At 36.2% G+C, this 15,388-nt stretch overlaps 1 protein-coding gene across 3 annotated transcripts in view; it reads right to left on the bottom strand.

Annotated features, from left to right (window-relative positions):
* The window catches only part of LOC127411902 (WD repeat- and FYVE domain-containing protein 4-like), a 63,512-nt gene that overhangs the window by 28,047 nt on the left and 20,077 nt on the right, over positions 1–15,388 (bottom strand). For 2 of the 3 annotated variants that reach the window (XM_051647780.1, XM_051647778.1), the window contains exons 16-38: positions 15,058–15,277; positions 14,759–14,835; positions 14,242–14,454; positions 13,886–14,064; positions 13,222–13,453; positions 12,978–13,129; positions 10,843–10,954; positions 10,530–10,720; positions 9,956–10,108; positions 9,350–9,423; positions 8,984–9,145; positions 6,882–6,973; positions 6,665–6,758; positions 6,356–6,558; positions 5,830–5,996; positions 5,005–5,127; positions 4,149–4,310; positions 3,839–4,015; positions 2,923–3,049; positions 2,212–2,363; positions 1,509–1,747; positions 1,293–1,414; positions 669–860 (exon numbers count right to left, since the gene is read on the bottom strand). In XM_051647780.1, the coding sequence (XP_051503740.1) occupies positions 669–860; positions 1,293–1,414; positions 1,509–1,747; positions 2,212–2,363; positions 2,923–3,049; positions 3,839–4,015; positions 4,149–4,310; positions 5,005–5,127; positions 5,830–5,996; positions 6,356–6,558; positions 6,665–6,758; positions 6,882–6,973; positions 8,984–9,145; positions 9,350–9,423; positions 9,956–10,108; positions 10,530–10,720; positions 10,843–10,954; positions 12,978–13,129; positions 13,222–13,453; positions 13,886–14,064; positions 14,242–14,454; positions 14,759–14,835; positions 15,058–15,277 (3,615 nt within the window). The remainder of the gene's footprint in view (positions 1–668; positions 861–1,292; positions 1,415–1,508; positions 1,748–2,211; positions 2,364–2,922; positions 3,050–3,838; positions 4,016–4,148; positions 4,311–5,004; positions 5,128–5,829; positions 5,997–6,355; positions 6,559–6,664; positions 6,759–6,881; positions 6,974–8,983; positions 9,146–9,349; positions 9,424–9,955; positions 10,109–10,529; positions 10,721–10,842; positions 10,955–12,977; positions 13,130–13,221; positions 13,454–13,885; positions 14,065–14,241; positions 14,455–14,758; positions 14,836–15,057; positions 15,278–15,388) is intronic. The other variant, XM_051647779.1, reaches the window with a different exon arrangement.

The raw sequence follows: 15,388 nt of genomic DNA, 5'->3' as shown, positions 1-15,388 counted from the left end.
ATAATAAAGAATGAGTAGTTGTGTCCAGTATAGAGGGCGATCCATAGTGGATTTTGCTGATACCGATACCTAAGGTGGTGGGAAAGTCAGACAACCGATTAATCGGCCAATAGTTTTTCAAATGGATTTATAGAATGTCAAAAATATATATATATTTCTTTACTATGGTGGGCAAAGACAAAGAGTCCAAAATGTATAAAATCCCAGATGCAAATTTTTTGTTCAACCAAAATCTCAATAATAACCAGAAAAAAATTAAGATTTGGTGCATAATGCAGGACTTTTAAGTATTAACAAGCCCAAAATACACCGTGGACTCTTATTTTGAAATGACAAAATGATGAAAAAACTATCTGCAACTATCCAAAGTCCAAAGTTCCAAAAAACAACTATGGGCACCGATTAATCTGTAAAACCGATATATCGGTCTATCGCTAGTCCAGTATAAACTTGACTGGTAGTGTACAAGAAATTCATTTGCTGAACTCAAAATTAGCAGACAAAATTGTGTGTGATGTTCTGCAATGTGTAGGCTACAGCTAAGATACTCCATTAATCTGTGACAATCTCTTCTCATACATCATCCACATACAACCACAATTTAAGTAAGATAAAAATGATGACTGACAGTAATCTCAAAGGGTGACACACAAGAAGCAGTGACTGACCTTTAAAGAGCTGCCAGGCTTTCTTTGCTGTCTCCTCCCACAGAGGGCTGACATCACCCATAGAAACCTGGCCCTCTTTGCCAGCTGGCTTAGCAGTCAGGTCGATCTTATATGCCTCCTCTAACGTCTGTCGCCGCTCCTGCATCACTTTACTCCAGGTGCTTTCCACAAGCATCGTCAACTTCGACTCCACTACAAGAATCACAACAACATTCAATAAATTCTTCTTTTAATTATAAAATGGATAGTTCCAACGCTAAAGTAGAATGCGCTTCGAATGTGGCCTAACCAATCACAATTTAATGAGCCAAGCGGTCACATAGCTTGGCAACCATAAACTTATAGTTAGACCAATGAACTGTATTACTTGGCAGAAGAATTGCTTATTATTATTGATAATAAATTGAACTAACTGTCAGTTGAAGATTGTTGTCTTATATAATATTTCCCTTGCCATTTTTTATAAAAGCAATAAGCCACTCAAGGCAGTGTTAAACTGATTTAACCACTTTGCGTCATGCCTAGGAACACACCTTATCCATGTTCAAGTCACTGTAACATGTGGCCTCAAGCAGCATAATGCTTTATTTAATTTATATGCTTAGCAGAAAAAGAAAAACTGACCCTCTGCTGAATCTGAGACATTGGTCTGTGACATCACTTGGCTGTTCTTGTGTGGGAACAGGTGCCTCCAGATGTTTCTTGAAGGTTTTTCTTGGATTTCACAACCAAAACCCTCACTAAAGCTGAAAGACAGTGACAACAGTCTAATTAACATATTGATCACATGCAAACCACGTGTTCGCTACTCTTTGCAATAACACCAACTATGAAACCCACCTGCCAGAGCGGATGAGGAGGAGGCAGTGCATGAGACAGCTGATGAAGTGGACATTGGCATTGTATGTCGCCATAATTATATTCCAGTGCTGCTGTAACACGTGAATTGTTTGAATAATGAGCTCCTGCTCAACAGGAGTCTGTCTGGGTCGGGACAAGAAGTACAGCAGGGCTCGGTTCAAGCTTTTATACAGAACACTGACTGTCATCTCCCGATGACCCTGAACTCTCTCCAGTGCCTGATGTCAATACAAACATACAGTATAGACAAAGGTTTGTCTAAGGGTAGTTGACATAAAATAATTTTGGACATGCGGTGTGACATGCAATACTACACCTAAATCTATTTTAAACAGCATTTTGCTCATTCTTTTATAATTATTATAAATGCAACTTTTATGACCTCTTTTTAATTGAGAGACTACATGGAATATTGGTATTTTTGTAATAATTCTTGTCCTAAAATGAATTTGTCATATTGCAGGACCTTTTAAAATAAAACGGTGAATGGAAAAAGGTAATTAAAATTGGTGAAAAATGTAAAATAAATAAATAAAATAGTGAAGAGTCACTTTTATTTAAATTTGAACTGAAATCTTGATGGTAATAACATTTTTAAAAAGTCCATGGACACATTATGCATCATTTACCCATAGGCTTAAAACAATAACAAGCTATGACTGAAACAAGAATATGAACTCACCACTGCAATCTGTTCTGCTATGAAGACCAGGAGATTCTCTGGATCAGCCACAAACATGCCTGAATAGAGTTTCTCCACTAGCTTTTTACTGAAGAATGCCACGTTCTCAACCAAAATGGCAGCTTTTCCTTCCTGCTTGGACTTGGATGGATCTTGAAAGAATTTAGCGGGACATTGAGTTAATGGGATTTTATGTGAAAGGTGTATTTACAAGAGCATATACTACATTTAATGATGTACAAATCTTTTGCATTCTGACAGGTGGGTTTGAGGTCATAATATAATTACAACACAATATAAGCCCTTCCTGTTTGCTTTGGTATAAAAATCTGTTAAGAGCATCTGTTAAGAAAATCTTGCTTGTGCCATTCACTTTCATTCAAATAGAAGAAAAAAAAATGATTGCATATCATTTCTCGTATTAAGCTATCAAAATGAATATGACGAACAAAATCATGATGTATATTAACACAGGCTATTTGTCACAAATATCCAAAAAAACAAACAGCTAAATAATCCCATTGCAATGAGAACACAAATACATTAATTTAAAAATAATGCAAACCATAGTTTCATAGCTGGTAAATTGTCTCAATTCATGCACCATAGGCAGGTGTGGAAAAAAAAGTTATTTTAGACCCCTGCCAGTATCTATGTTCAGCTTTGCAAAGATATGCAGTGTAGCTTTTTATGATGAGTGATATATTTTACCATCTCTAGCCACATGTGTGGACTGGCCCTCTTCCTGTCCTGTCATGTGGATGATGTCCATCATAAACTCCAGAATCTCAGTCTGAAAGCTTTGTCTCTGCTCTTGAGACACACCATCTGGGGAAAACTAAAAACAAAACATTCAGGATGTTAAAATAAGCAATGCTGAGAAAAAAAAAAGATCTTCACTACAGTCCACCAGTGCACTAATGGCAAGGCTGTATAAACAACTTGTAATGGTCCTTCATTGAGCAGTAATGTGCATCTAGTGCAGTACCGTGAAAACTGAGCAAAGAGTGGCACCTTATGGAGAAAAGACACGTTACACTGCATCACATATTTAACAGTTCAATGTGAATCCTACACTACAATATAAGTACCTTTCTTTAAAAAATAATATTTAATGGGAAAACAAATTAAACATGTACTTCGGCATATTCTATATGATTATGTTAGGGGGTAGGGATTTGAACAAACCCCTAATTTGAAAGCTGAAGTGGGTAAATTTTTTGGTGTTAAAATACTTTCTCCTATCCCAACGTAGCATGCAGAGACAACTATACGTAAGCCTTTTGTAGGTTAATTTTCTCGAAAACTGTAAACACTGTTTATTAAAAAATAAAAATGCCTCTGTTAGTTTTGAGCGACCCATCCAGACAATCTGTTTCTTTGATCAATGGCAGGCTGGGGGCGTATTCGAAAAGCTGTTTCAAAATATTGTTTATTTTTACAATTCTATTCGGTTTCGCTGATGGTGCAGAAACGACACACTTCAGTGTTAAGTGTTAAACTTTGGACCAAAAAATCATGGAGCCCTGGACCAATAAGCAATCACCTACAAACCACCCAGAATACCCTAGCAATAGGGTGTCAATATGTCAATATTTTACATTTTCGCATTTGAGAAATGCCTCACCTCTAGCAGCTGTATTAAAGGATGTAGACCATCTTTGGCAGAGATGTTAATGAGGCTATCCATCAAGAGGATGCGGATGAAGTCACACACCTGCTTCCTGCCTGGGTGGGAGGGGCAGTGCAAGAAGGGCTCCCCCACATCACTGCTCTCTTTGGTACCCTGGACACCTGCAGAGCTCTGTATGAGAAGATCAGATGTGTAATATTTCTCCAAACTGCTGTACCACATGCCTAAGGGGCAATAAAATGTCTCTTGGGTATATTTTTTAAGTTGAACAGAAAATGTAAAGTGCAGTCCCCAAAAGTCTCACCTCAGGCATTTCAAAGGGGAAAATAGCACTGGCCAGCGAGCTGAGGAAATCAGGGGAGGTCCAAAGGGGGTCTTGAGGAAACAGACTGTGCACCAGGCAGAGGAATTGCATTACACTACCTGGGTACTGGACTTCCCAGCCATCTGCACTTCCTGTTACAGGCTTTTAGAGAAATACAAGAATGACAGAAATCCTGAAGAAAGATGGTTTTACAGGCCTTGCATCGATGACTGTGATGACAGATAAAGCCTGCATGTAACAGGATTGTGTAACCTCTTTGCAATAACTGATTGTAGTCATCCTAACTGTCTGTCAAAGATTACATTCTCTAGGATTACAGAAATACATTTCTGACATCTTGAAAATATTGTTGTAGTAATTTGAAATGTTTCAACAGAAGATTTTCTTGTAAAAATTAAACCAACAAACTCTGACCAATAATGTAGTACTTGGATTAAAACTGTAGAGGAATTTTTTTATTTTTTATTATTCCAGTTATATAAAATGGAATCAACAACAGCATGAACACAGCATGTTTGTTTATTCTGGTATTGCATGTTGTACATCTTTTAGGGATGTGCAGCGTATTTTGAAAATGAGGTGGCGCTATTCCTGATTTAAGTTTTCAACTGTTATAGATAGTGGTTAACACCTGAATATCCTTCAGTCAGTATCAATAAAGTTATGTTATATTATCTAATCCCAGTACATTTAGCAGTACATTTCAAATATAAAATGTTAATAAGCTAAAGATCCAGCAACAGATTCTACTTTAGAATTAATTCAAGATTAGTAGATTTTAATCATGACTGAGCATTATTGCAGTATACTCAACAAACATCTTAGTGTTATTTACCTTAGTAATGATAACCCTTATCAGCTCTAAAAGGACAAAAGCTGCATCTGCACACAGTTGAACCCCATCAGTTCCATCACTGCAGCGGTCAATCAGACTCTGAAGCATCAGGTCAACTTCCACCTGCAACCAAAAGGACAAAGCACAAGTATAAACCCTCACATCATTTATCAACCAGGAAACAAAACACTTTTAATAAGACAAACATCATTTTACAATCAGTGAGGAGAGTCATTTAAATTCCAAAGGAAAAAAAATCAATAAAATAATTATATATATTTATACAGTACTGCAAAAAGTCTTTGCCACATAAGATATTTCACAAAAAAATGTCTTACGATTAATTTATTAAGGTTATTAAGGTTATTTATATCTTCAGCTTTAGACTCCCAAATATTTCTTTTGCAAACAGAATAGAAGAACAGGAAGCCCTGCAACAGATGGCATGGCCCCCACAGAGCCCCCACTGAACATCGAGTCAGTCTGGGATTACAGGAAGAGACAGAAGTAATTGAGACAGCCTAAATAGACAGAAGAACTGTGGAGAATTCTCCAATAAACTTGGAACATCTTATCTGCCATGTCCATATGTACCTAGGATAATTTGTGCTGTTTTGAAGGCAAAGGCTGAAGGGCAAATATTGATTTAGCTTTTTTTTTTTTTTTTTATGTTTACTGGACTTTGTATGATGTTAATGGATAAATCAAAACCATCATTATTTTTGAAGAAACCCTCACTGTGGAACAATTTTCACAAGTGCCTAAAACTTTTGCACAGTACTGTATATAAAACAGTTACATCAGTAAGGAAAATGTAGCTATTACCTGTCCAGCAGGAACCTGGAAGTCTAAACTTCCTAAAAGCAGTGCAGCAAGAGCTCCATAAATGTGAGGCAGGTGAACATGGCTGACAAGAAGTTTCTGCAAGACTTCAAACCCCGGACAAATACAGCGCAGACACTCAAACGAACAAGCACAAGACTTCAAATTATCTAGAGAAGGATGGGACAATAAAAGCATATCAGAAATGCACAAGAGATTCAATAGCAATTAATTTAAATCTATTGTGTTCCTATAGCTCAATTGGTAGAGTACAACATTAGTAACCGCAAGGTCATGGGTTGGATACCAAGGGATTCCTAAATTGTTGTGGTGCTGCACTTAGCAGCCATGCAGATGGACACTTTTGACATTTAATTTATACATTGTTCTATGTTTGTGTAGTAATGCACCTTAAATTGTTGTGGTGCTTTACTTAGCAACCATGCAGATGGACACTTTTGACATTTAATTCGTAGATTGCTCCATGTCTATGTAGTAATGCAGCTTATTATCTGCAGTCTGTAAATACCTGTTACACTGGTAGACATGTCCATGGTCTCCACTAACGTTCCTGGTGAAACACCCTCCTTGAACCTGGCCAGGATGTTCTTATTAGCGAGGAAGTGAGTGAGAAGAGAGAGAACCAGCAGCACTGTGCTGGTGTGGATGTGGCCCTGTAAGAAGAGGAGGAACCAATCTGACCCCAGTGCGAAGAAAACCTCTTCCTGGTTACTGCCATTCAAGAAATATGAACACATCAGCATACCAGACTGGGATCATGGAAACAAGAGAACAAGACTTTTTTTTTTTTTTTTTTACATTGTCAAACTTGACATACTTGCTAAAGAGAGGACTGCCTGTAATTAGAGAAGACAGCATGGACAGCAACTGATTCCTGATCCACACTGATCTTCCAGGTGTCTGAATCCAACCTAGAGCAGCATAGAGTTTAAAGAGCATACAAGGAATGAGCTACAGTCATAGATTATAAAATGTATTTACAAAATTATGAACAAAGCTATTGCAATTTAAGGTATTTTAATGAATAATGATACCTTGTGATTGATCATCAAAATCCAAATCGGTAAAAGTGTCATGCTCGTTCAAAGTGGGAGGCAAAAGACTGTGAACTAAGAAGAGTCCAATCCTGATTGAACAAACGGAAGTGTAAGCAAATAACAGTGACTTATTTTAATGTATTAACTCTGAGTCTTAAAGGGGATTTTTAGTCATTTCATTTGCTCAATTACTCGCAAGCTGTGAGTTTTCTGTTGTGTCCAATATTTTTATTAACTGCCTTACCCATCAATAACAGCCTCTTTGCAAAGTCTGCATTGCCAAGGTTGGGGAGTAATGGAATACATGTAACGGGATTACATATTTAAAATACAAAATATTACTAACTGTATTCTACTAATCAGAAACAGTAACATTCAAAAATACTTTTTATTACTGAAGAGATTACTTTGCATTGTATTGTCATTTGTTCCATTTAATATTTATTATTAGTCTATTCATATGGAAAACATTTATCCATATAAATGATGCGATCCAAAGAGTGTTTGAACAGCACGCAAACACTTTTTTTAAGATGTGTTACATTTATATGAGCAGACAGAGAAGTATGTTTAAAGTAAATCTGGAGCAGCAGAAATAGAAATAAACCTTGTGTAACTAGTGTGAACATTTAGATTTATGCTAAGCTAAAATGCTATTTCTAGCCATTTTACCTGCACCTGTTACCAGGCGCGATCACATATTTTAAATCACTAAATCCACGTTAGATCAGCATTTTTTTCTCTTTGATATTAGGGCAAACGTCTTCTTCTTGATGATAATTTTTGTATTGTTTTTCTGTAAAAATATCTAAAAATCCTTAAAAAAAAAGATAAATTTACTTTATTTGTTTTAGAAGCAACACTACATAAGATATTTCGGCGTTTTTCAGAGAATGTATTTTTAACGTGTATTTTGTCTTCTTGTACTGGCACATTTTTCATAGTCAAAACAAGCGAAAGAATCTACCAGTGCTGATGAAGTAATCCAAAGTATTTAGATTACATTTCTGACCTTGAGTAATCCAACGGAATATGTTACAAATTACATTTTACAGCATGTATTCTGTAATGTGTAGTGGATCACACTTTAAAAGTAACCTTCCAATCTTGGGAACAGCAAAAGTTTAGACTTTCTCACATTTTACCCTTATCATTAGTTCTTCTGATGTTAGGATATAGTATGTACTGTATCCCGCTTTCTCCTTAGTACCTCAGTGTGACTGGGTGGGCCAAGTTTCTCACCAAATAGCGGTTGTTGATGTGTAAATGTGACTGTGTCATGTATTCAAATGTATTTATCTGTCTGATGCAGTAGTGTCTGAAGAGGTAGGCATTCTGTGAATTTATCAGTTTATTGTTCTTTTTATTACTAGTAAAATGGGTAACACTTTATATTCATTTAAATCAATAAGCTAAAACATACATAAACCAATACATAATAAACTGCTAAGCATTGCATAAGCTTTAACAGTTATGTTTTTTTTTTTCCTTTTTGGTGTGTACTATAATGTGCTTATCTCTTTTTAGTACAGTGACATTTTTTCTTATTAAAAAAATATAGATTGAAATAACTTGATCTTAAAAGGGAAAAAAAAAGTCTCCACTGACAGAAGTAAAAGGCATCTTGTATAGGCTAACTTGGCCAGCATCTGTGAAGATAATCAAAAACTACCATGGGTGCAGCCAGTAGTTTTACAAAGTTTAATAGCATAATTTGTATTTAAATGCATAAATATGTTCACGTTATCCAGCTAAGTAAATTTACAGCGCAAATTATGACGACTCTAGATGCAGGAAAAGTCCCTTACTCAAACTGAAAGTATGATTGGTTAGCAAATATCCCATCTCGGCTGAAACAGATTGTTTTCTTTTTTTTACTTGGGAGAGGAGGTTTTGAGTTCTGAAAGTTACAGTAGGTTTTCATGGTACAATAATCTCATCTCAAAATATCAAGGAAATTTGATTGCTTATGATATGATCTGTTTAAGGGTTTGGCAAGTAGAATTTCTAAAAAATAAAAAAGTAACTGATAAATTTTTCCCCTCACATTTAGACTTGTGCAACAAATGTTTCAACTCATACTGTAAAAAATAACATGCCTCTTGATGTCGGTGGTGTTGAAATGTTCCTCGAGGAGGGATTTGATGATGGTACAGATGACTAACACCTTCCTACGGGTCACAGTGTTATCATGCAGTAGTATCAAGAGTTTGCTCATCATGTTGAGTCTGTGCATGACTTCAGCATTGTGTTGACTCCCACTACACATGGACAGATTCATCATTATCTTGATCATCAAAATCAAGTATCTACAACAAACACCATTGGCACTAAAGCATGTTTCCAGTAACAAGGTTAGTGCATGATTGAAAAAGAGGAACTGAGCCATGTGTTGCAAATCACTTCATGCTGCACACAAAAAGTGAAATCACAATGACTTGACATACTGTGTCTGTTCACCATACCTTGATGACTTTAGGACATTCACAAAATGATTTAAAACACAAAGATCAAGATTTTCTGGAGCATTCTGCCACACCTACAAACAAAAAGTAGAAAGAAAGTTGCTATGAATAAAGCAAACGTTGCAACTGTAACAAATTGAATGAGAATAATTTAGCATCTTCAAATATTGCAAAAATATACAGTACAAAATAAACTAAAGTCATTCTTTGTACACTAGCAGTCAAAAGTCTGGACAAACTTAAAATTTGTTTGGTAGACAAAAATACTGTAAATTGTGCCTATGAAAGCATTACAAATTAAACTAAATTTAAATGAATAAAAAACAGATTTTAGGTTTAAAAAAAAAAATTAATGGATGATTTGGACCAGATAGTTAAGGAAAATCAGCCAACAATATCAAATGTAACAGTTTTGATAAAATAAAAATTGCTCTCTAGCTCAATTGTCATACTTCCATTTGTGTAACACAGGAACCAATTATTCAAAATAGTGAAAAATGTGTTTCCAAACTTGTGACATTTAGTGTAATTCAAAAGATTTTGCCACAAAATATGGCAGATAACATCGTAGTATGACAAAACATACCACAGCAAACTAAAACTTACTTCAAAGTCACAAAGGATGTCCTGGAAGGCGTTGATGTTTGGGATGTGAACAGTGGCACTACCAAGCTCCGTTGTGTGCACTATGGCCAAAATGACATGAAAAATTCTGCTGCTGATCAGCTGAGACTTCATCTTCAGCAGCAAGGACAAGAGCTGACAACAAAAACAAGTCAAACCCAAAGCTTTGATTTTATGAACTGCAATCTATTCTGAAAGGGATAGTTCACCCAAAAATTTTAATTCTGTCACCATTTACTCACCCGTGTGTTGTTCCTAACCTGTATGAATTTCTTTCTTCATTTAAGGAGAAGTTTAGCAGAATGTCCAAACTATTCAGTAGCTTTGTGTGAGGAACAAATCAAAATTAACATCATTATAATCTTACTTGACAACTGTGGTCATCATTCAATTGTATGGAAAAGAGCAGCTGGGACATTCTGCTACAAATAACTAATTTTCTGTTTATAGAAAAAAGAAATTCAGGTTTCAAAAGACATGAGGGTGCATAAATGATGACAGATTTTTTTTTATTTTTGGGTAAACTGTCCTTCTAACTGTGTTTGACAAGTGCTACCTTATAGCCATTGGTACGTTTCATCTCCTTCTCCATCACAGGGTTTGTCTCTAAAACTGAGAGCAGAACTTTGACAGCAGCATACAAGGAGCCGTCATCTGAGGCCATCGCCACTAAGCTCAGAATGGCTGCAGGTCCACCAACATACTGGAAGCTTCTTGAAGCACCACATGACCTGAACGTCCTTACTCCTGGAAATCAAAGTGTGAAATCAGCCTGACAGATGTTTCACAACAATTAGAACTTACTTGCAATGAGCACTCTGTAAGGCTGTGCAACTGAGAGCAGAAGGTAATGGACTTGTGCTTTTTACCAAAACAACCAACCAGGGCTGCCCCAATAGTCCGAGCAGTTCCACTGAGGTGCTGACAGAGATTATGGGCCAGGAAGACAGGAGTGCAGTTATCACGTGATGTTATCCCCATCTGTGAGCAAAATATCAGAAGAATAAATCATGATGTAATAATCAAGATAATACAATCCATTAGTGAAAGAAGAGGACAATACTTAAAGGTACAGTCAATATTTTTCACCTCATTAAAAAAGTTTAACACAAAGAAATGAATAGTACATAAAAATATGTTTAAAATCACAGAATGCGAGTGTCTCGGCATGTTTTTAACAGTTGATGTTCTTTTTAACTTGTTACTGTGTCTAAAAAACGAGGCGCTCCTGCACGACACACTAAAAGAAATGCAAGATGTGGCACAATTGTCAGAGACATCCATTTAGCATGTTTACATAGAAAAACAATTTAAAAATAGTGCACACGCACACAAAACACACATTCGGTGTGAACAGCCACTAATAAAACTACCCTGTTATTGGTCTTTCGTTCGTGGTATAACTTAATCATGGCTGACTGTGAATATTAGCACTAGGTCTGCTACTAACGATTATTTTGATAATCGATTAATCTAACGATTATTAGAACGATTATTCAACTATTCGGCGATTATTGTAATGATTAATCGTTAGCTCTTAACTGATTATTCAGATTGAGCCCTGACTTAAAAGGTTGTATTAAATGTGCTTACTAACAATAAAGCGGACAAAATCATCATTTAAAAATATCTCTAAATGACATTCACTGAATTAAAGCAAAAAAACAATACTGCATAAGTTTAATTCAGTAAAACTTTCACTGCAAAAAATCCTATTGTTATCAAGTGTTTTTGTCTTGTTTTCCATTTAAAATTGTCTAAAAATCCTTAAAACAAGACACATTTACTTGAGAAGCAACATATAAGATCTTTAGACTGCTTTAAGTGAATGTATCTTTAATATAAGAGTATTTTGAATGTAAGTGTATTTTTTCACTTGGTTATACTTCTGCGAGTGCAGTAAAGACAAAATATACTTACATTCAAGATCTACTCTCTAAAAGCAAGTCTAAATATCTTATGTGCTGCTTCTCAGGTGAATGCATCTTTTTTTAAAGGATTTTTAGATATTTTAAAATATTTTTATTTTTAATATTACATTCAACATTCTCAGATAGCAATTTTTTCTCCTGCAGTATAGCAGCTAAGAAAATGTACGTTCTTTTAAAGGAGTTTTAGATATTTATATTGGAAAGCAAGCCAAAACAAAAACAAATCAAAAACGTATTTTGTTGCAGTGTATAATCGGGCGAAGACTACCCTCTTTCACCTTTTTGTTCACTTCAATCCATCTTTAACAAAAAACAAACTCTCTCTTATTAATAAAGCTGTGAATTGCCAATTTTCTTCACAATAAGAAATGCACAGTGGCATGTATTATGATTCAATAAGTCATGAGCCATCACGTTATAATCTAGCTGAATTAAGCGTGCGCTCAAGGGATGAGCGTCCCCGCGACAGAGTGTGCCTCAGCTGGGTGCAGTTTCAATCTCTCCCCCTTAGATCAGGACATACGCGCAACTCAAAGAGGCACTGACTGCACAGAGAAATGGCAGTTTTGGAGTTTGTAGTTATTTACACATCTGCTTCCTCATTATTTGAACTTTAATAAAGCTATAACACATTAAATATAACTGCATTAAAGATGAAATGCCGGGGTGTTTCCTTTAAAGACGCTCGACACGCAAGTTTTGCTTCAGCGGAGAGGCAGCTCATGTTCCACTTAGGTCCATAAAATGCACGTGAATGGTGACCAAAATTTTGAAGCACATAAAGGCAGCATAAAAGTAATCCATAAGACTCCAGTGGTTAAATCTACATCTTCAGAAGCGATATGATAGGTGTGGGTAAGAAACAGATAAATCACATAGATATAGATCATTTGCATTCTGAGGACCTACAGAGCTGAGATATTCCTCTATAAATCTTTGTTTGTATTCAGCAGAAGAAAGAAAGTCATATACATCTGGGATGGCATGAGGGTGAGTAAATGATGAGAGAATTTTCATTTTTGGGTGAACTATCCCTTTAAGTATATCATCTAAAGAAATAAATTAACTGGCACCTCTTTGGCTATAAGACGACAGTCCACTTCATTGTATTGGTCTCTAATATCTGCAACTGTAGTGATGGTGGATACCACTGTGTTTATGGCAAAGGAAATCCTCTCTGGGGAGACAATCCTAATTTGTGACTTCTCATTCTCTGTCTCGCCTCCTAATAAAACACATGTAAATACATAAAAACAAATATATCTACAAAATCCAAAACTGTTCTAGAATTTTCATACATGAAGCAATCTTTTTCACCTTGGGAGTTAAGAGCAAGGTAGTTGCCAATGTATTTGGTGCCCTGCCCATAAATTATCTCCACCTGATCGGAACTCAATATTTCCTCAAATAAGTATGTAGGACCGACCCGCCAGACCAGAGCAGCATGCTGTTTCCAAAGAGACGGGGTGCCAATAATCCCACATACATCAATGACTGCAGAGGGATCCATTGAGATGCACTGACCAGGAAACGGTTGAATATATTTGATCTACAAAGAGAGCAACAGAGGCAGGTAGATTTTGACAGTAAATGCTACATAATATTTATGACAAGCATTCAAGGCATTGAAGGAATAGTTCACCACAAAAAAGTATTTTCAATTCAATGGCAGTTCATAGAGACAATGGTTCCAAAAATGACCAAAACAAATAAATAGATAACCACCATAAAAGTATGCACACAACTTGAGCAACATAATCAATGTCTTCGAAAGTCATACAATAGATTTTTGCTAGGAGCAGACCAAAAGCTCCTCTTTGGAGCGTAACAGACATGGTCACCATGAATGTGTAGATTCACAAAAACAATAACTGCATACAGATTTGAAACAATATCAGGGTGAGTAAATAATGACAGAATTTTCATTTCTGGGTGAACTGCATTTAAGAAATAAAAACTCTCTCAATTTTTGTTCATCAACCTTCGCCATTCCAATTGCTGTTCCATTCAGATATGCAGTGACTAGACAGCTCTTCTTGATTCCTTTGGCCATAACTAGACAAAGATGGAGCCATTGACCAGGTATGAGCTGCTTGGAACATTTAAACTGCGCTGAGGCTGGCAACGTGCTGGGGGTCTGCATCTCAGTCTCCATCATGTCTGTCGAGCACAATAAACAAATTAAGAAATGATACCACCCAAACTAGTTCAAAAGCGTAAATCAACCTTAAACTGCAATCACTGTTAATCTAAAGATGTCTATTTCTTTGCAAACTGGCACATAAATATATAGTAGAGAATCAATAAAGCCCACTGCAATGTAAAACACGTTTTCACCTAAGAATTGATAAGTTTCCTCCTCAGTGGAGATCACCAAGCAGCCATCAGAAATACTAACAGACAGGCAGCTGAACTGCTTCTCAGCACGAGACATGTGGCGTACAACCGTGAACAGACGCACAGGGTGAAAGTCAAAGGCCGAGCTGAACCTACAGATCATGAACCAGCATGAGAAAGACAGGCCAGCTGAAGGAGGGAAGCCTCTGCAGTCTATGGAGATAAAAACAAATGCATATAAAAAAGAAGAACAGGACCTCCACTGTCCTTTCTGTATATTATGAAAGCATCTGGTGAATGGGTCCTTTCTGAGGCCAATTAATCCATTTGGAACTGACCTTTTATTAAATTATACTTTTCATGGCAACAGAATTTTAGTATTTATGTGTTTCAGGTGATTTCCTGAGGTGGTGTTTGTATTTGAATCCCACATTATTCTTATGTAACATTATCATTTTAGGGGTCCTTTGATTTTAAGTACATAATTGCTGCTGGTTCTACTGAAAATATTTCTTACCAGTGCCTAAGCCTCCTGTGGAGATGAAGTCTGCACTGACACCTTTCACCGTAGCAAGGGATGGCAAAATCAGACACCTGTGCACCAGAATATTTATTTGTAATTTAGCAGAATAAATAAGACTATGTTAATAAGACTGTATTCATATGTCAGTATGAAAGCTTAATCCCTTTTTTTACATTGAGTGACAACTCAAATTATTTTATATTTATATGAAACCTAAAAAAAGACACAAATCTGTGTTGTCTTGGCTAAAAACCATCTGTGATTAATTTCAGTGGGCATCTCCGAATACTTACCCATAGCCGCTGTATGTCATGTCAAACTCCACAAAGGAAGGGGAAACAGAGACTTTGTGTGGCTGAAAGCTTCGTGGCGACGTGATGGATACAAGGCTTATGATTCTGTGAAGAGGAACTACTGTCCCACTGCCTGAAGATGTTTTCAATAGACTAAAACTTCTTTTCATTGGCCTTTTAGAAGATTTCCTGACATCCTCTTCCAAACCTTTTGTCTGGTCTATGCAATACAGTAGATAACAGAACACAATAAAGATCTAATAGACAGCTTAATTCAATCAATAGATGTAACAAAATGATCAAATGTTTTTCTTGAAACAGGAAGGTTATA

The sequence above is a fragment of the Myxocyprinus asiaticus genome, chromosome 21 (genome assembly GCF_019703515.2).
Source record: "Myxocyprinus asiaticus isolate MX2 ecotype Aquarium Trade chromosome 21, UBuf_Myxa_2, whole genome shotgun sequence".
Taxonomy (NCBI): domain Eukaryota; kingdom Metazoa; phylum Chordata; class Actinopteri; order Cypriniformes; family Catostomidae; genus Myxocyprinus; species Myxocyprinus asiaticus.
Note: the sequence above shows the minus strand (reverse complement) of the source record. Positions and strands in the feature narration are given on the sequence as shown.